The sequence below is a fragment of the Marmota marmota genome, unplaced genomic scaffold (genome assembly GCF_001458135.2).
Source record: "Marmota marmota marmota unplaced genomic scaffold, marMar, whole genome shotgun sequence".
NCBI lineage: Eukaryota > Metazoa > Chordata > Mammalia > Rodentia > Sciuridae > Marmota > Marmota marmota.
In genome coordinates, this window is record NW_026000229.1 from 49,523,069 (window position 1) to 49,542,672 (window position 19,604).

General features: G+C 45.0%; 1 protein-coding gene across 4 annotated transcripts in view; it reads left to right on the forward strand.

Annotated features, from left to right (window-relative positions):
• The window catches only part of Samd4a (sterile alpha motif domain containing 4A), a 212,414-nt gene extending 199,256 nt beyond the window's left edge, over window positions 1-13,158 (forward strand). For all 4 annotated transcript variants that reach the window (XM_048793328.1, XM_015480904.2, XM_048793329.1 and 1 more), the window contains 2 exons: window positions 3,631-3,714; window positions 8,769-13,158. In XM_048793328.1, coding sequence (XP_048649285.1) covers window positions 3,631-3,714; window positions 8,769-8,797 — 113 coding nt within the window. In that variant the 3' untranslated portion in view covers window positions 8,798-13,158. The remainder of the gene's footprint in view (window positions 1-3,630; window positions 3,715-8,768) is intronic.
• The last annotated feature ends 6,446 nt before the right edge of the window (window positions 13,159-19,604 follow it).

Below are 19,604 nucleotides of genomic sequence, written 5' to 3' on the forward strand. Positions count from 1 at the left end.
AAAAAAAAAAAAAAAAAAAAAAAAAGTAGGGTTCTAAAGATTTTTCCCCAAAACAACCAGCCTATTGCTTATTCTAAAGTTCTAGATAAATTGGCTTCTTACACTCAGCCTCAGTGCCTTGAAGAGAACAATGCAGAATTGCATGGTAGGTGCCATGGACATAACACTCAACCCAAGGGCCAGTGTCTGCCAAGGACAAGCCACATATGCTCTTCAAATGGATTCCACAGCAGCACCTCTTGGAGAGAGGGAGCTACTCCCTTCCAGCCTCCTCTTGACCCTGGGCCTTGAAACCAGGGGACTTCTGAAAAGGGACAATTAAGTTTCCATGACCTTGACCCTAAGAATCCTCACTAAATCCTCGAATGCTCTAATGGTGAGGAAAAGAATACCTAATATGGGTTGAATGTCCCTTATCCAAAAGTACTTGGGACCAGAGTGTTTCAGATCTCAAAGTTTTTTTGATTTTAGAATATTTGCACAGACTTTATCAATTAAACATTTCATCTGAAAAATCTAAAATCTGAAGTGCTCCAAAATCAAACTTTTGGAGCATCATGTCAGCATAGAGTTTCAGATTTCAGATTCTGAATTTTTAGATAAGGATGCTAAGCCTATACTTAGAGATGTCACCTAAGCTAAAGAAATAGACCTATTTTGGACAACAGCAAAGACAGCTCAGTCAGGAGACACCTTTCCCTTTTGCCTTACCAAGGACTTGCAGCTATGTCTGCCAGGGTCTGGATAACTAAGAGAAGCCCTCAGGTTTGCAGGAGCCATAGCAGAGGCAGCCTGGTGGTTAATGTGGGCCAGGAACTGCCCAAATGCCTCTCTAGGGCTTTGTGGAGGGTTCTGTCCCTCAAGCCACACATCACTGAGGGTTTCTAATATGAAATGGAAGTCGTCATCTATCCAACTAGTCTTCCTTTGTCTTGAGTGTATGGCAAGAAGCCAGTGATCTGTTTTTATCAAATACACAATTAAAAAGTCACACTATTAGGAAACTCTGCAGTGTGAACATATGGGCTTCTCCCAAGACTTAGGATTTTAAAGAGCCACCCTGAGAGTAGCGAGGTCACAGCTCCCTAGCGCATCAGCATGAAGAGCCGGAGGTGAGAGAGCAAGAATACCAACTCCCCACTGAAAAGAGCAGCCACGGAGGTTTGGAGATGCTGGAGCAGAGAGCCCTGCATTTCTCAGCCCCCTTTTTGGAACATTCAATCCCAGGCTTGGAAAATGGCATTTTGCTGCATGTTGGCAAGAAATCCTGCAGCTGAGACGCTCCTCTCCAAATGTCGAGCATCTTTATTTATCCAAATCTCTCCACAGTGTTTGTTTAAAGGGGAGCACTAGAGAGTAAACTAAATCTTACAATGAGCATATGGATGGCTATAATTGCTGAGGTTTGTTTTTTTTTTTCTTATTTGCTAACTAGCTATATATAAAATTGTGTTTCTATTTTATAGATTTCACACCCTGAAGACTGCTAATTTTTGCATGCATATGATTTTCACATGAATGGATGAAAATACAAAAATATTCTTCCCTCTGGGATTATCTAATTGCCCCAGCCCTGCTCTTCGCAGCAACTAGTGGGTGGGGCAAGAGATACTCCTGCCATTTTTTTCTGGCTCCCAACTTCCCTGGAAGCTCAGTTGGCCTCCATCCACTCAGGAATTGGCCCAGTTGTCTTCCAAACCCATCCATGCTGGAACTCATGGCAGACAGAACATGGTCTGCTCCCCAGGGCTTCTCATATCGATCCATTTTGCCAGCCTCCTCTCTGAGAATTTTAAATAACGGAAACGACATCTGCCTCTGAATTAGCTGGTAATGAGAAACACAAATTGCGAAAGATCTTAATATATAGTTAATCAAAGAAAACAAATACTTTGGTTTGGCCACTGGTTTGAACTTCCTATCCCACCAAACCGCCAACCTCAGTGGGATCCTTTTCTCCCTCTCTGGTCCCATGTGCCCCCTGGTGGACAAATGAAGGAGCCGGGAAATGACCTGAAATTTGGACCCCAAGATGCTTTTTCTTTCCCACTTTAGAACTAAAGGACCAAGAAAGGGATCAGTTTCCCTGCTCACATAGGAAAGTTGTGACAATGTTGAGACCTCTTAATCACTTGGAACATACTGCATGCCAACAACCCTTCTGGGACTTTTTTGGTACTTGGGATTGAACTCAGGGGCACTCGACCACTTGGCCACATCCTCAGCCCTATTTTGTATTTTATTTAGAGACAGGGTCTAACTGAGTTGCTTAGTGCCTTGCCATTTGCTGAGGCTGGCTTTGAACTCGCAATCCTCCTGCCTCAGCCTCCTCCTGAGGCGCTGGGATCCTGCTATTTCTTAATGCATGTTTTTCACCAATCAGCAGACATGTATGAATTGTGCAGAAGCCAGGGAGGGGTATGATGGGGATGGAGAGAGACAGGAAAGTATTATCACTGTTGCAAGATGCCCCCAGGTAGTTAAAGACATTCAAGGACCCTGCAGGATGAGGAACAGGAAGGTTCTGACAGTGTGGGTCGCTAACCAGAAAGAGGAGGAGGTTCTCCCACTCGGGAGAGGTAAGCTCCAAACCTGGGGAGATGGAGAGGGTCCAGATGGTAGAGAAGTGGGAGTTGATCCCTTAGTGCCCTTGGAGTATGCATCTCAGCCTTTCCTGCTAAAGTGTATTGGAGGCTGAGTATGGTGACAGCCACCCATAGTCACTGTGGCAGGCAGGAGGGCATTGACTCTGGAGTCAGACATGGGTCCTGTCCCGGCTCCATGTTAGCCAACTAGTCCTGATGGATAAGCGGTTCAGCCTCTCAGAGGCCCACTTGGGAACTGGGCTTTGTTGGGCAGTTCCTTTGTTGGGCAGGAGCTGGCATCTCAGAAGCACCTGGCACTCAGAAGAGGTACTCATAAGGTTGGAAGTAAGGCTCCTACTCTGCTCCTCCTAAGAAAGCAGGGGGAAGGGCTAAGTCCTGCTCTGATGACCCAAGCATTCAACTGGGGAAGGCAGAAGGAAAATCCATAATATGTCTGAGGTTGGTGGAGGCTACAAAGAAGAAAAAGCAGGAGAAAATGGGTAGTGTGGCAGGGGAAGGTTCTCTGTCTCTTGATAAAGTCCCTTCTGAGCCCAAGCTATGAAGGCAGGGAGAGAATGAGCCATGAGGATCTGTGAACTGGGATTCCAGGCAGAGGGAACACTGTGCAAAGGCCCTGGGGTCGAAAGAGATTGGGATGGAGCAAAAGGAAGGGGAGAGTTTATGAGGACAGGGAGGGTAACTAGAGACTAGATCATGTGGGGCCTTGCAGGCCATAGCCAGAGTTTGGCTCTTACTCTGATAGGAAGCTGCTGGAGGGGTCTGAGAGGAGTGATAGACTATGACTCTGACCAGCTATTTTTAGCCACCAGTCTTCTTCCAGCTGCCTGTGTCCACAGTGGCCTCTGTGTCTAACAGCTCAGAGGTTGGTGGAACCCGAATGTAACTTGCCCTTCGTGTTGGCCATGAAGGTCCCCAAGTCCTCCCTGGGAGGCACACCAGACTCTCCTCCTGGCATGTGGCATCATGCATACTTTCTCCTTGTCCTTAATGTCCCTGTCACCAACATAACCCTTTGTCCTTGCAGAATTCCAGCTTCCTGTGACTGAACCTGACATCAACAACAGGCTGGAGTCCTTGTGCCTCAGTATGACCGAGCATGCCCTGGGAGGTGAGTGTCCTCCCTTCCTGTCCTCCTCACTATGTACCGGGATGATTGTGGCCATCTGCCATCTGCACTCTGGCAGCAGCTTTGGGGAAGGGGACAGGAGAGTTGGCAGGAAATGGGGAGAAAGCAGCCTTGACATGCTATTGGACCCTCATCTGGCCGCACCCGCCACGTGGCCTACCATGCTCTGCTCCCCTCCCTTCCTGGGAGGTGAGTCAGGGCCCTGGAAACCAAATAGACCAAAGCCAGCCCCCAGAGGCTCCTCCCCCAGGACACATTGGAACCCATCACAACAGTTGTCCCAGCCAAACTCAGGGAGGAGTCAGGCATACACGACGTGGCTTCTAGCAGGAACATCCCCCACAGCACTGGATGCTTTCCTTCTCGGCACTGGATCCCCCAGTCTGGGCCAAGCATATCCCAACGTGCTCTAAAAATAGAAGTTTTGAAACAAAGATCCCTGCTTGCTTTTATATCCCCCAGTTGCAAAGGGCTTGCATGACTCCTGGAGCTCCAAGCAATCTGAGCTGTCCTTCACCGAGTGACAGGGATGGCTTGGGTGCGCCTGTGTGTCCACAGCCGAGATGGAAGCGTAGGCTGCAGGGTGCAGGACTGGTACCATGAGGCGCTCCCCGAGGCAGCGGTGCTTCCCCATGGGTTTGGCCTGCAGCCTACCTCCTCATAGCTGTCCGGGAAGCCCTGGCACCCTCCTGGTACCAAGCAGGCACCTTTCTCTGGATCTGCATATTTGTGGATTGCTGGCAGGCCAAGGAGAGGAAATGTCCACCCCCTCCTGCCACCCTCCTGAGAGTCTCTAGGTCACAGAGATGCTGAAAGGCCACCCATGGGACTTCCCCATAGCCTTGTGAAGCCTGGATATGCTTACCTCACCCCAGAGATGGGCTGTCCACACACCTAGAGGCTCCATGGTTGTCCATTAGCTGCAGTAGGCCCAAAGGCTGCTGTTAGCTACTGCTCCAGAAAGCTTTGTCCTCCAGACCAGGGGTTTAGATTTTTAGTCTCCGCAAACACACTCTTATCTTGACACCAAATGTAAAACAGACAAATGTTCTGTATGGAGCAAAATGGAAGCCTGGGACTACACCCACCTGACCTTGGTACCAGGACCACTGTGACCTCGCAGGGCTTCAGACAAAACAGATGGCGAAAAGGCCCAACTCCTTCTGTGACCTCCTCTCGAGTTCTATGGAACCTATTTGCAAATCACTGCTCTCTCCATGGCTGCTTAGATCCTAGAAGTTTCAAAGCCTCCAGACCCTGGGTGGTCAGGCAGGATCAGCCCATTGGTCTCCTGCCCCACATAGCTGACAGGTGAGGAGCCCAGCTCCATCTTTTAATGCCTTTGAGTTAGCAAAGAGAGCTGACCTTTTCCCTAGAATTGGATGTATCTCAAATACCTGCATTTTTGGAAGTTCTTATCAAACTACTAAATACTAACATCATTGGTAGCAAGAATGCCAAATTCTTTTTTTTGTTTGTTTGGTTTTTTTGTTTTTTTGTTTTTTTGTTTTTGGTACTGGGGATTGGAGCCAAGGGCACTTACCTCTGAGCTACAACCCCAGCACTTTTACTTGTTATTTTGAGATAAGACCTTGCTGAGTTGCTTAGGACCTCTCTAAGATGCTGAATCTGGCCTCAAACTCATGATCCTCCTACCTCAGCCTCCTGAGTCGCTAAGATTACAGGCATGTGCCACTGCACCCAGCCCCAAATGGTCTTTTCTTAAAGGGAGGTTTTCATTGAAAAGATTTCCTTTTTTAGGAAATCCTTTCCTTTCCATAATTCCATTTTTACAGAATACCTCTCTGAACTGATGAGTTTTTGCTAATGTTTTCATCTTGTTAATCTCCTAAACTTTTTTATTGCTGTGTTTTTTCCCAATAAATCTCCTCCGGTGGGAAGCCTTGTAAGCAGTTTCCTGAGCAGAGGATGCAAATTAAGTTCAGGGTGGCCTAGCCGGGCACTGGCAATGTGTCCTCCCACTATGACAAGCATCCCTCCGCTGGCTGGCCCCTGCCAGGTGCCAGGGGAGATGACCTTGATGGGGACAGAATGCCAACAAATGAAGTCATTTCACTGGAAGACAAGTGACAAGGGAGAGGAAAGAAGAATAAAAGAGGTGCCCCCTACTTGTGACTCAGGAATAGAGAAGGAGGGTGTCAAGTTCCTGGGACCCCATATCCCAGAAAGGCCACTCTAGCATGACGGGTCCATGGGCCTCAGGGGCCTATCCTTTCATGCTGACATCTCTGGTCTCCATGGTCTCCTCCAGGAGTTGCTGCCCTCCTGCCGTCAGTCTAAGCCACTCTTCTCTTTGGCCTTCCTTTTCCATCTTTTCTCACCCTGAGGCCCCTCCAACAGAATGGAGAGGTTGCCTCTGCCACCTTGGTCTGTGAGTCTTTGAGGCTTTCTTCAAGCTCTGTTGGGTACACTCCTGGTCAGTGGTCTGAGAAAATCAGTAAGATGAAATGCCAAGCCTGGCCACTGTCCTCCTGCAGAGGACGCTGTGGGCAGGCATGCCCACCACTACAAAAGCAAGGCTCCTCCCAGCTGAGTCTGCAGTGAATCACGCATGGAGAAGACATGGTCCACTCTTTGATTTTCTGGGGTTTACCTTGCTCTTCCTTCTTATCTTCTCCACTTACCCCACTCTTGAGACTTATCAGCCCCACACACAGTCAATATGGAGATTGTGCAAGTTACTTTCTCAAGCCACCAAGCCGTCATTTGTTGGAAAATGTCATACTAACCGTAAAACCTATGATGTTGAATGGCACCCCCTGGAGTTCTGAGTGTACTGCTTGAACAACTACAAATATTCTGGATTTACTGATTGGTGCTTTCCCTGCAGATGAGAATCATAGTCCTTGGATGATGAGTCATGGGGTTGGAATTCAATGAAAACGCAGCTTGGTGGTGGGTGCATGCAGATTTCCATGTCTCCAACTCCACACTTTTATAGCTCTGAAGGTTTGGCATTGATGAGTAGCCCATGAGCCCCAGCAAGAGTGTACACTGCACCTTTAGAGATGAGAGGGGTGACTCCACCAACCATAGAGATCTCTGCACACACCCACAGGCATGTGCACACCCTTCTTCTCCCAGGACCACTGCAGGGCCAACCCTCAAAAGGCAGGCTCAGGTTGACACCACAGAAGGTAAAAAGTTATTATTTAGAGGTTAATATCTGTAGCCACTAGGATTGGTGATTCAATGCTTTGAATACCGCCAAGGGTTTGTTCCTTCCTTTAAAATCTCTCCCAAAACTGTACAGAACGTAACAGACACACATCATACACATTACAGGCAAAACTGGGGAAATCTAAGTAAGATCAATGAATTGTCCATATGGCATTTACGCTATGGTACTATGGTTTTGCAAATTGTCTCCATGGAGAAATCATGGCAAGGTACCATGGAGTCCTTCTAGACCATTTCTTACAACTGCATGTGAACCTATAATGACCCCAACAAAAATTTCAAAGAGGCATTTCTCCTCCACATTCTAACTGGCAGAGTTGCCAACCTGGCACCACCAACAAGAGACCAGGAAACCCCGGAGGTGGGCTCTCACTCTCCCTGGAGCACTCTGCTGCTCCTGTCTCCCACCCTCATCCTGCCTGTGACTAGAGATGCTCCATCTTGGAAGGTCAGCTTTGCTACCCTGGGACTTAGATGGGGCTCCATCGCCTGACCTTTAGACACCAGCAGTCAGGGGGGCACTTGGCAGCTCCCCCATCCTCACCAGTGGTCACTGAACGGTCTTTTCTACTTCCTGTGATGACAAATCCACGTCTCTCTCTCCTCCGTGGATAAGCTCCTAATCAGCTCCATCCAACATGGACCAATGTTGGGCCCTCTAAACCGGCTTTCCAACCACTGGTCTTGGCCTTTGGTTCAGACCATCAGTCACAGCTGCCAGAAAAGCTATTCTAAAATCAGAGCTTCTTATACTGTTGCTTAAAATTCCTCAACTGCTGTGACCAAGCTCCTGCTCATGGTACACAGACCCTGAGGGTCTGCTTCTGGGGATTTCTAGAACCCAATGTAAGCAGACGACTGAAAAGAGACTGGGCAGCCATCGCAGCCCCTGCTGTCTGTCGGTCTCATGGCTTCTCATCTCTGATGTGCATGTCCCCTGCTTTGCACCTGGGTTCTGCAGTTCTCTAAAATGCAGACAGGCAGGTCCTGGATGGCCTTGTCTTTCACAATTTTACAGGCTTTTTCAGCTCCAAATGCTCACAGCATCCTCCTCTGGTGTTTCTGCCTTTGACCAGATTCTTGAAACAGAGAGTTTGGATCAGTTTAAGTCAGATCCATCCAGCTCAGCTGTGGTGGAGGACAGAACCACAACTGCTTTGTTCTCAGTCTTCCATCAAGGACTTGGTGAGAGAGGGAGATGCTTCCAAAGAAAGGGACAGGAGCTATGCAGGTCCATTGATGCGTCTACTACAGCCCCTGCCTGGTGTTTCTGACCTATTTCCTGCCACTCAGCCCCTCATCCTTCATCCTAAACCTCTAACCCATTCCCTAGCCCCATGGCCCCATGACCCATCATTCATACCTATGTATGTGCCAAGGGCCTTTCCACATCATCCTCTCCTGCATCCTCCTTATCAGGCACACACTTCTACCAGCACCATCTACAAAAGTCATTTTGTATCTCTATGAAAAGGTCCTTGACTTCCAAGGCCAACTTAAACATTGTTCCTCCACGTTCCTGCTGTCTGGGTACATAGTCCTTTATACCAATTATCACTCCTAACACCATTGTCTTTCTTCATGTCTGTGTCTTGCCTAGAATGTGAGTACCTGAGAGAGGCAGGGATTGGGTCTTTTCATCTTGGTTCCCAGGCTCAATGTGGCTCCTGGCAAAAAAACAAAAACTGTCCCCCAGATGTTGAGTGGAATTTGCCAATGAATGATGAAGCCCTTATCTGTTCTCAGAGACTGGGAGACCCAACGCACATGGCACTGGTGCTACTGGGCCAACACATAACTGTTTCGCTCACCTATACCCTTTGCTTCTTTCCCAGACGGGGTTGACCGGACCTCCACAATCTAGAAGCTGAAGATGAGAGTGACCGCGCTGGCCGTGAAATCGACTGCTGCGGGTCCAGTGTCAGCCATCTTCATGGTTGCATAGAATCCTCCAAGATACTTTGCAGCCCATTTCCCCTGGTCCCTCGCCCATTTTGATTTTGTGAGAGCGTAGGTCATCCTTGTAAACATATCAGTAGACCTGGGATTGGTTATGTGGTCATTTGTTTCTGTCATGGGATGGTTTGGTGTGCCTGGTGAGAGGAGTCTCTAGGGAAATGGTGGGACTGAGGGTGGGGTGGGGGAGGGATGTGAATGGCTTCCTGGATGGAAGGGGTGGGGATGGCTGCTGTGAAAGAGAGATGAGAGACACAAGAGGGAGGCAGAAGCCCTCGCCTGGGGAGCCCTCTTAGAGAGCCTGGCTTCCCAGTCAGGCCACAGAAGGAGATGGTGGACCCATGCGACCAAAGCAAGATGGCGGCTCGCCTGTTTCTGTTTCCCCTGATTGGGTTCCCTGACGCCCTGCTTGAAACAGCCACAGGAGAAGGTCAAATGGCAACAGGGACAAGAAGGAAGAAATTCCCTCCAGCAAAATTTCAGATAAACTTTGATTTGTGTATTGTTTACATAAGAATTTTAAAGGGTACATAATGTGTAAAGAGTTTGGGTAGAACTTCTCTTCATACTATGGTTTTTGTAAAAGGATTTATTGTTGTTATGGATTCATTTTTTTTCCTTCTATTTTTATAATAGCAGCAGGGTTGTCTTTTGAAATGGCTGCCGAGCTCTGCTTCTTGGGAAGATGGGATATAGTCACGTCGGCCTGAGTTGCTGTCTTTCACCATTAGGTGGGAGGAGCCTGTGGGTGGATTTGAAGGATGAGGATGTGGCCGGAATGTACACAGCACTAGGAAAGGACACAAGGACGATGGCAGCATGTGATCAGTTACAGATTTGCTCACAGGTCACCCAGAGATTCTAAACACACCTTGCGGCCTCTTTCTGGGCTGGATTTGCTTCTCATCTAAAGACCTAGCTTCCTTCCCTCCCTCCCCATGGGCTTCATCTTAGCACTGCTGACCTGGCTCCACAGACACCCAGGTGGGTCCCAGTTCCATGGTGGAGGGTGATGCTTTTCCCTTACAAGAGGTCTAATATCCAGAAAGTGAGATCAAAACATGTGCAGCGGGGTTTCCTAGAGGAACCCGAGCCGCAGGGGCTCAGTCAAGTCCCTGCTGAGGAAGAAGAGAGAAAGACCCAGCAACAGTGCATGAAGGGTCAGTTGGCAAGTGTCAGAGAGAACAAGTAGGAGGCACCGGGCTCACGCAGTCCAGCCCCACCCTCCCAGGTGGCAGTAAAAGCAGAAGTGGGAAGGAAGGTTCTATCCACACAGTGAGTCAGATGTGCTGTATAGTTAGCTGATTTATCCATCCACACAGAAGGGAGGGGGGGAGAAACGCTCATTGCATGGTGAGAGATTAACAAACTATGGTACCACTAAGTAATAGCTCTATTTCTTAAGGGCAAGAAAGACTGTGTTTTGGAATTTGATGCCGTGGAAGGTATTAGTGGAAATCAAAAGGGAATTGTGCTCTGCACTGGAAAATTGGGTTGTGTAGATGACGGTATAAATGCTCAGCCAGAGGCGAGATCAGGGAGAAAGGGTATAAGGCCTGTTTATTAAATGAGTGAGAATGATGCCTCTTTTTTTTTTTTTTTAAGTGAAGTCAGAGTCACAATTAATTAGATCAGACCATGAAAATTATTGCACTCACTTATGGTTATTTTTTTAAGTAAATGAATTACACAGATTTAAAAGGGCTTAATAAAATCCAAACAACTTTCTTTTACCATCTAGGTTAAAATGTACACCCAGCCCAGCCAGGATGCTGTGGTCAGGTTTTTGAGACCTCTTTGCAATGCAAAAGGCTTTGAGTACCTTAACCAGAGCCTTTAGTGAGCCCAGAAAGCTTGAATCCATAATTTCATGCTGTGCATTTAAAAGAGAGAGAGAGAGGAAAAGAGAGAGAAGAAAAACATTTAGACCTCTCCTTGGGGTGACTAAATTCTAAAGATGCAAATCCATGTGCAGAAAGAAGCAGCATTTTTTTTCTTTTTTTGTTTTTTTAACCAAGTGCCATTAACTTTCATCCCTCACATCCCGTTTCTAAATAAGCATAATGTTGGGGAATGTGCTGGGATGGACGATCACATATAAGGCAGGAAGAATATGTCAAAATGATGAAGGCCAAAGGTAAGGCCAAGAGGGTTTGAGGATGTGTTTGGGGGATGCTGATGAGAAAGTTAATACAGAGGAGAGAAAACAAGGGTAGAGAAAGGAGAAGGCTTTCCGATCTGCTGCAAAACACACGTATCCATAAAGACTCGTGTTATCAGAAAACAGATTGTGAACACAATCACATTAGCATGAATCCTTTAAAAGGAAGAAGACCTTAAAAGTATTTGCAAATCTGAATTTCTATTTATTCCTTCACTGAATATAGAAACAATGGTTATCTGATTATTAGAGAGATTATTTTGGATATGTTACTTATTAACTTGCTATGGCTGGTAACCATGATAAAGTCTGTTATTAATAACAACATAATTCTTTTTTTAAGAAAAGAAAAGCTTATTTTTCATTGACTGTGTATAGATTTACTTAGTTGTGTTTTGCTATATTAGTGTTTTGTTTTGTTTTTTTAAGTTGAGTGTTCTGATGAATTTTAGGAGCCTGTCCCCATCTTGTTTTGAGTCCTGTGTTGACTGCAGGTATACAGCTCAATTTAAAAATCCTAAAGCAAAAGAATTTTATTTATAAAAGAAACAGTTGCATGCATAAGGCTGTGAAGTCGGATATTTAGTAATAAAGCGGGAGTGCCTTTTTTTTTTTTGTATTTACCCATTGATCCCCAAATGCAACTGTTTTATATTAAGTAAATAGAAAACGATTTAAAAAAAAAATCTCAAGAGTAAAATCTATTTCACTACGTGGGTTCCCCCCTCCCCCTTGTTCTGAGTTAAGCAGTGTGTCAACTTGGCATCTCGACACTGTCCCAGGGACAGTGGTGTTCTACAATATTGTTATCATGTATGATGTTTTATTGGTGCTTTTTATTCATAGAGGTTTCTTACCAGAAACAGTAGGAAGAAACACATGAACTGTGTCCACGACATGAAACATTGCTGCTGATATGTTTTTTCACATGCTTTTGTTGAATTTTCACTTTTTAAACGAGAGCCAGCCAGCAAAATAGATGCCGCTGGGTCTGCCTGCCGGGGACAGCTGTTTTGTACCAAGCTCTCAAATCCTGGGTATGGAGGGTTCCTTTCTGATACTCAGGATTGGAGCTGCAGCTGCCACCCCCCTACCCCCCACCCCCGCCACTCCCATTCATTCTGAAGAGACACTGAGGGAAACTGAGATTTTCTTTTGAGGTGTCACTGGCTGCCTTTTACAGAATGGGAGCCTCCTCCGGGTCTTTTGTCCTTCTGCACCTCTTGTAGCAACTGCCAGTGCAAGGTTTGTAGATGTGTATCCCCAGAGCCCGGGCTGAGAGCTGAGCTGGGGCCCCATGCATGGGCCTGCAACCCAGGAGGGCAGCGTGGGGAGGCAAAGCAGGCCCCATGCGGTGCCCCTCTGGAGATGACCTCGACAGTCCTCTGCAGCCTGGGTGCGGGGAAGCAGCCTAACCAAGGCACTCGGGTGTGCCTGTTACAAGCAGAACCTACAGAAGGATCATTTGCACATGGAGCTGTGATAACACTAATGTTGTTTCTTTTTCTTTCTTTTTTACAAGTCATCAGAGATGTTTGCAAAGTGAGTTTTATTTTTTTGTAATTCCTTTATCTTTACTTAAAGGTGAATGTGTATTCCTCTGGGAGGAATAGGAAGAAAACAGGAATGTTCATAATGTCAAACAGAAACTTCCTCCCTTATTAATATATAACCCTCATGTATTTATGCCTAATGTAAACTGACTTTTAAAAAGCTCTCTTCTGTTGCATGCCCATGAAGGCATCTGTATTGTACATGCATGCCTTGCGTCCTGTTTTCCTGTATAAAGTTAGTGAACAAAGAAATATTTTTGCCTAGCTCATGTTGCCAATCAATGCATATTTTTTAAATTTTGTCATATATGGAAAGAGCATGTTTGTTACATGTAAAAGCTTTACTGATATACAGATATACTAATGTTTGAACATGCTTTCTTTGCAAGTGTACAGTTTTCAAATGTTGTTACCAGTGAAACACCCTTGTGGTTTAAACTTGCTACAATATATTTATTACTCATTTCCTCCCATGTAACTAAGAATCATGGCTATATTTCATATCAACGTTATATTGAAAGTGAAGGGAAATGATTAATACAAGGTTTTGTAACACTGGTGTGTGTGTATTTTCTTTTTGTCAACATGATCAATTAGAAAACAAGAACTGAGTCTTAGAAATAATCCAGCAAGGAAGAGCAAATATGACATCCCCATTAACTATTCTCACCTGCCCAGGCTGCAAAACTACATCTTCAACCACAAGCTACTTTCTTAACAAACAGGTGGGGATGGGGGTACAGAAATGTATGCAGTTTGATCTTTGCCCAGATAGCCAGTGAAAGTGTTGCCCAAATTAGGGACGTGTTTCTAAATACGACTCTAACCTTGAAGATAGTACTACTGATACCTTCCTCTGGTCCTCACTGCTTTTGAAATATTTCACACCTTAATCATGGCATAAGGAAACCAGCCTCCTTGGAGTCTTGAGATTTTGCCTACACACGGTAAAACAAGAAACTTCTGATTCCAGTATGATATATAATATATTAATATAAGTTCTAAATATCGTGTCAGTTAAGCATACGGCGGGAGAGAGAGAGACTTGGATTTGAATTCTTGCTTCAGCGTTCTCTAGCTGTGTCATCTTAGACCAGTCACTTAACCTCTCTCTGAACCTCAAAAGTCTTTGTTTTGTTTTAGCCTATGGCATTCAAAGTTTACAAGTATAATTAGACCCCTAATCCAAAAAGAAGTAAAAACAAAACATAGGAGATAAAGGTCAATGCCACCATCACCCAGCAACCTGAGAGTTTCTCTAAGGCAGCCACAACTTGACATGGTAGTGATAACCACCACATAAGCGACTCCCTTTTTTGTCCACCTTACAAGACAGGCAGAATCTAAATGGGTCCCTGGGAAACAAAGTGGAATGCCTCGTCAACTAAGATGTAAAATGAAATTCCTCCTGAAGGTGAATTCTTGTAACCCAAATGAGCTACTCGTGGGGGGAGGGGAGAAGGTGCAAGTGGAGGTTGGAGACCACTTTGGAATGTGTGAAGTCACAGTGGTAAGAGCTGGGGGGGAGAGGGAAGAGGAAGGGCTTCACGGAGGGAATCAGCGCTGACTGACGAGGGTTTTTTTAATCAGCAAAGCTGTAGCTCAGCCAGTGAGCTCTGTAAAGGAAAGGCTAATCCTGAAGAAAACGTGACCCTTACAGTAAAGCTTGCAGGACCCCCACCCCTACCCCCACACATGCAGTCCCCAAAAGAGATCTGATCCCACTTACTAAAGGGGATGGTGAGCACCTATGGCACCGTGGCTTGGAAGGGGCTGCAGGGTTGAGCCAGGAGTCTAGAAGGGCCACGGGTGAGGCTTGGTTTGTTCCACTGAACAATCACCCTACCACTGGCCCTGGCTCCTGATCAGCCCAAGACTCGTCCCTGGAGGGGAGGGCTGGCAATTGGCACATTTACCAACCAAAGCCTCCTTCATAACCAGAGGCAGATCCTCGAGGAGAATGTGGGGGCTTCAGGGTGGATCCCACTCATCCAGAAGCACAGCTTGGCAGCCCACACTTGGCCATCTCCCCCTTCCTAGTGGCTCATGCTGGCATGTCACACCCGGGCAACGATGTCACAGCAGTGGTCCCACAGCCGCCTACAGGCGTTTCCATTTTCTATTTTGCATCTACACAACTCAGCACTTGAAAACCAGCACTTCCCTGGGGGCCTTAGCCTCTGGATCCCCAGCATTAGCTCTGGGATCTCCAAGCTCTGTGCTTCCCCAACTATCTGTGAGGTCCCCTTGTGGTGCAGCTTGCTTCTGTCCCCATAGCACAACTCCTCTGCAATATGGAATAAGAAAACGCATAACTCCTCTTCAATGTTTTATTAGGTCCAATACACAAAACCCCTCTGTCAGACACCTACAAAGTAGCCCTGTCCTGCCTCCCCAAGCTCAAGGGTCAGCCTGTAGAACCTGGGTGTGAGATCACCCCACTCAGGCCAACCCCAGCCTCCGTGCGGTAGAGAAGTGACCCTCAGGTTAAAGGATGCCTAGAAGGTGGTCCAAGATTGGTGAGTGACTTGGTCACTCTTCATTTCTAAGAGGAGTAAGACGGTCCAGCAGGTAAAGGCACTGGTTCCAGGGGGCAGAACCTGAACCAGAAGTCTTTAGAAATGGGTCTCTGGTTAGAGCACCATTTCCAAAGCAACCCTTAGACTGTGGTCTTCCCTCGCCCACTCTCCATTTCTGGATGAAGACTGGAGGGTGGATAAACATACGTTGGAGAAAACATAGACTCTTCCACAAATGATTCTGGAAAAACTGGAAATCTATATGTAACAAAATGAAATTAGGCCCCTATCTCTCACGCTGCACAAAACTCAAAGTGGATCAAGGACCTAGGCATTAGGCCAGAGACCCTGCACCTCCAAGAAGAAAAAGTAGGCCCAATTCTCCATCATGTCAGCTTAGGAACCAAATTCCTAAAGTGCAAAACTCCTAAAGTACAAGAAGTAAAATCAAGAATCAATACATGGGATGGAATCAAACTAAAAAGTTTCTTCATAGCAAAGAAAACAATCAAGAACATGAAGAGAGAGCCTACAGAATGGGAAAATCTTTGCCACTCAAAAAACTTAATACCAAAAAGAAAACCCAATCAATAAATGCACAAAGGAACTGAACAGACGTTTCACAGAAGAAATATGACCCGTCAACAAATACAGGGAAAAAATATTCATCATCCCTAGCAATCAGAGAAATGCAAATTAAAACTACACTGAGATTTCATCTCTCTTCAGTCAGAATGGTAATTATCAAAAATACAACAATATTTAAAAGTAAACAATGAATATTGTTTAAATAAAAGTAACAAAAAATATTGGCGAGGATGTGGGGAAAAGGGCACACTCATACATTGCTGATGGGACTGCAAATTGGTGCAAACACTCTGAAAAGCAGTATGGAGATTCCTTGGAAAATTTGGAATGGAACCAACATTTGACCCGGTTATCCCACTCCTCAGCATATACCCAAAGGATTTAAAATCAGCATTCCATAGTGATGCAGCCACATCAATGTTTATAGTAGCTCAATTCACAATAACTAAGCTATGGAACCAACTTAGGTGCCCTTCAATAGATGAATGGATAAAGAAAATATGGTATATATACCAATGGAATATTACTCAGCCATAAAAAAAGAATGAAATTATGGCATTTGCAGGTAAATGGATGGAACTGAAAAATATCATGCTAAGTGAAATAAGCCAATCCCAAACCCAAAAGCCAGATATTCTCTCTGCTATATGGATGCTGACTCACAATAGGCTGGGGTTAGGGGGTGGGGGTGGGGATTCACCAGACTAGATAGAGGGAATGAAGGGAAAAGAGTGGGGATGGGAATGGGAGAGACAGTGGAATGAATCAGACATAACTTTCTTAGTTCATATATGAGTACACAACCAGTGTAACTCCACATCATGTACAACCAAATAAATGGGGAGTAATTCTCCATATATGTATAATATGTCAAGATACATTCTACTGTCATGTATAACTAAAAAGAACAAATTTTAAAAATTAAATGCAAAAAAAAAAAAAAAAGGAAGGCAGCTTCTCTGTGGATGTGTCTGTTTCTGTCAGTCCAACCCTTTGGGACACAGTTATGTGAAGTGGGAAATGTGGCTGTCGGGGAACTGAGAAGCTTTGGCAAAACTTAAACATGACACCTCGGCTGTGGTGGAGGAGCCCCACTGGAGCAGATGCAGGTTCACAGCGTCCTGCCAGCCTCCTGCCAGCCTCCTTCATGGGGCTCTTGTCCCCAGACATTGACTTCTCTGTGATGTCAACCTGAGAATTTCCTCTGTGGAATGTTTTCCACTCTTCAGTGGTTTCTACTTCAATTTTTAAAACCAGTGGAGAAACATTTGACAACCTTACAAAGCTTGTACTTCATATAAAAAAAACAGACCTTTGTGTTTACGTTTGACTCAGAGTACATGCTTTTAAATAGCCTGTTGCCGAGTTTTCTGAGGTTCTGTTTAAGGTCCAATCCAGAAGAAACAAAATCCAAGCCTTGGTGAGTGAATTGCTCCCACCAGGGCTGTTGGAACTTGAGACAGCTAGTTAACCCTCCTGTGGGAACCACAGCCACACCGAGTGTCCCTGTGTTGACTCCAATGTCCTGGGGAGATATTTCCAGTATTTTGGTGCCATGAAACTCTTTACAGTTTCAATTAAGTAAGGTCAGATGAATCTACAAACCCCCAAATCAAATCTCTCCAGTTGGATCTCACCACTTTGCTTTTGGGTTCGTTTATCCCCGATCTGATCGACATTCATTTCCTGTACCTGAGCCTCTTTTATCATTGGCCTGGGACTCTGTTATTCATCTCAGATGGAATATGTACAAAGACAGCAGCACACTGTGTATGAGAGAATAAAATGCACATAGGACAAGCAAATCATCTGGGTGTGACCCAGTCTTGCAGCTTTGGGGGCCACAGGATGGCCTGCATCATCCCTCCCCCAATCCTAAGCAGCACAACATGAATTGAGTGATTATCTGTTATGCTGGGAAAAGGAAGGAAGTCCCCAAGTCCTTGCATAGGAGCCCAAGGCTGGTCCCTCCACAGAGAGGCCTAAAGGTGGGCAGAATCCCTTGGTACCTGGCCACAGGCCAAGGACTGTGACAAAGCATCTGGGCCCACCTAGGTCCCTAAGCTTTCTGGAACAGAATTCCCTTTAAAAAATTTAAATTCTTTTTTAAAAAATTATTTATGTATTCTAATTTGTTATACATGATAGCAGAATGCATTTCAATTCATAGTTCACATGTGGAGCACAATTTTTCATGTCTCTGGTTGTACACAAAATAGAGTCACATTGTGTCTTCATACATGTACTTAGGGTAAGGATGTCCATCCCATTCCACCATCTTTCCTACCCCCATGTCCCCTCTCTTCCCATCCCTCCCCTTTACTCTCTCTAAAGTTCCTCCATTCCTCCCATGCTCCCCCCACCCACCCCCATTATGGATCAGCATCGACATATCAGAGAAAAACATTTGGTCTTTGGTTTTTTGGGACTGGCTTACTTCACTTAGCATTATGTTCTCCAACTCTATCCATTTACCTGCAAATGCCATGATTTTATTCTCTTTTAATGCTGAGTAATATTGTATATACCACAGTTTCTTTATCCATTCATCTATTGAAGAGCATCTAGGTTGGTTCCACAATTTAGCTATTGTGAATTGTGCTGCTATAAACATTGATGTGGCTCTGTCCCTGTAGTATGCTGTTTTTAAGAGCTTTGGGTAAACCAAGGAGAGGGATAGCTGGGTCAAATGGTGGTTCCATTCCAAGTTTTCCAAGGAATCTCCATACTGCTTTCCAGACTGGTTATACCAATTTGCAATCCCACCAGCAATGTGTGAGTGTGCCTTTTTCACCACATCCTCGCCAACACTTATTGTTGTTTGTATTCTTAATAGCTGCCATTCTGACTGGAGTGAAATGAAATCTTGGAGTAGTTTTGGTTTGCATTTCTCTAATTGCTAGAGATGTTGAACATTTTTTCATATATTTGATTGATTGATTGTATACCATCTTCTGAGAAGTGTCTGTTCAGTTCCTTGGCCCACTTACTGATTGAGTTATTTGGTTTTCCTGTGTTAAGTTTTTTGAGTTCTTTATATAACTTAGAGATTAATGCTCTATCTGATGTGCTTGTGGTAAAAATTTGCTCCCATCTGTAGGCTCTCTATTCATCTCACTGATTATTTCTTTTGCTGAGAATAAGCTTTTCAGCTTGAATCCATCCTATTTATTGATTCTTGATTTCATTTCTTGTACTGTAGGAATCTTGTTAAGAAAGCGGGGCCTAACCCGACATGATGAAGATTTGAGCCTACTTTTTCTTCTGTTAGGCACAGGGTCTAATTCCTAGGTCCTTGATCCACTTTGAATTGAGTTTTGTGCGTGAAGAAAGGGGCTTAGTTTCATTTTGCTACATACAGATTTCTAGTTCTCCCAGCATCATTTGTTAAAGAGGCTATCTTTTCTCCAATATATGTTTTTTGGCACCTTTGTCTGAGATAACTGTATTTATGTGGGTGTGTCTCTGTGTCCTCTATTCTGTACCATTGGTCTAGAAGTCTACTTTGGTGCCAATACCATGCCATTTTTTTTTAACTATTGTTCTGTAGTATAGTTTAAGTTCTGGTATAGTGATTCACCCTGCTTCATTCTTCTTGCTAAGGATTGCTTTGGTTATTCTGGGTCTCTAATTTTTGAAGTTGAATTTTATGATTGCTTTTCCCATTTCCATGAGGAATGTTATTGGGATTTTGATTGGAATTGCATTAAATCTGTATAGTTCTTTGAGTAGTATGGTCATTTTGACAATATTAATTTTGCCTATCCAAGAACATGGGAGATTCTTTCCATCTTCTAAGGTTTTCTTTAATTTCTTTCTTTAGTGTTCTGTAGTCTTCATTGTAGAGATCTTTCACCTTTTTTGTTAAATTGATTCCCAAGTATTTTTTTTAAG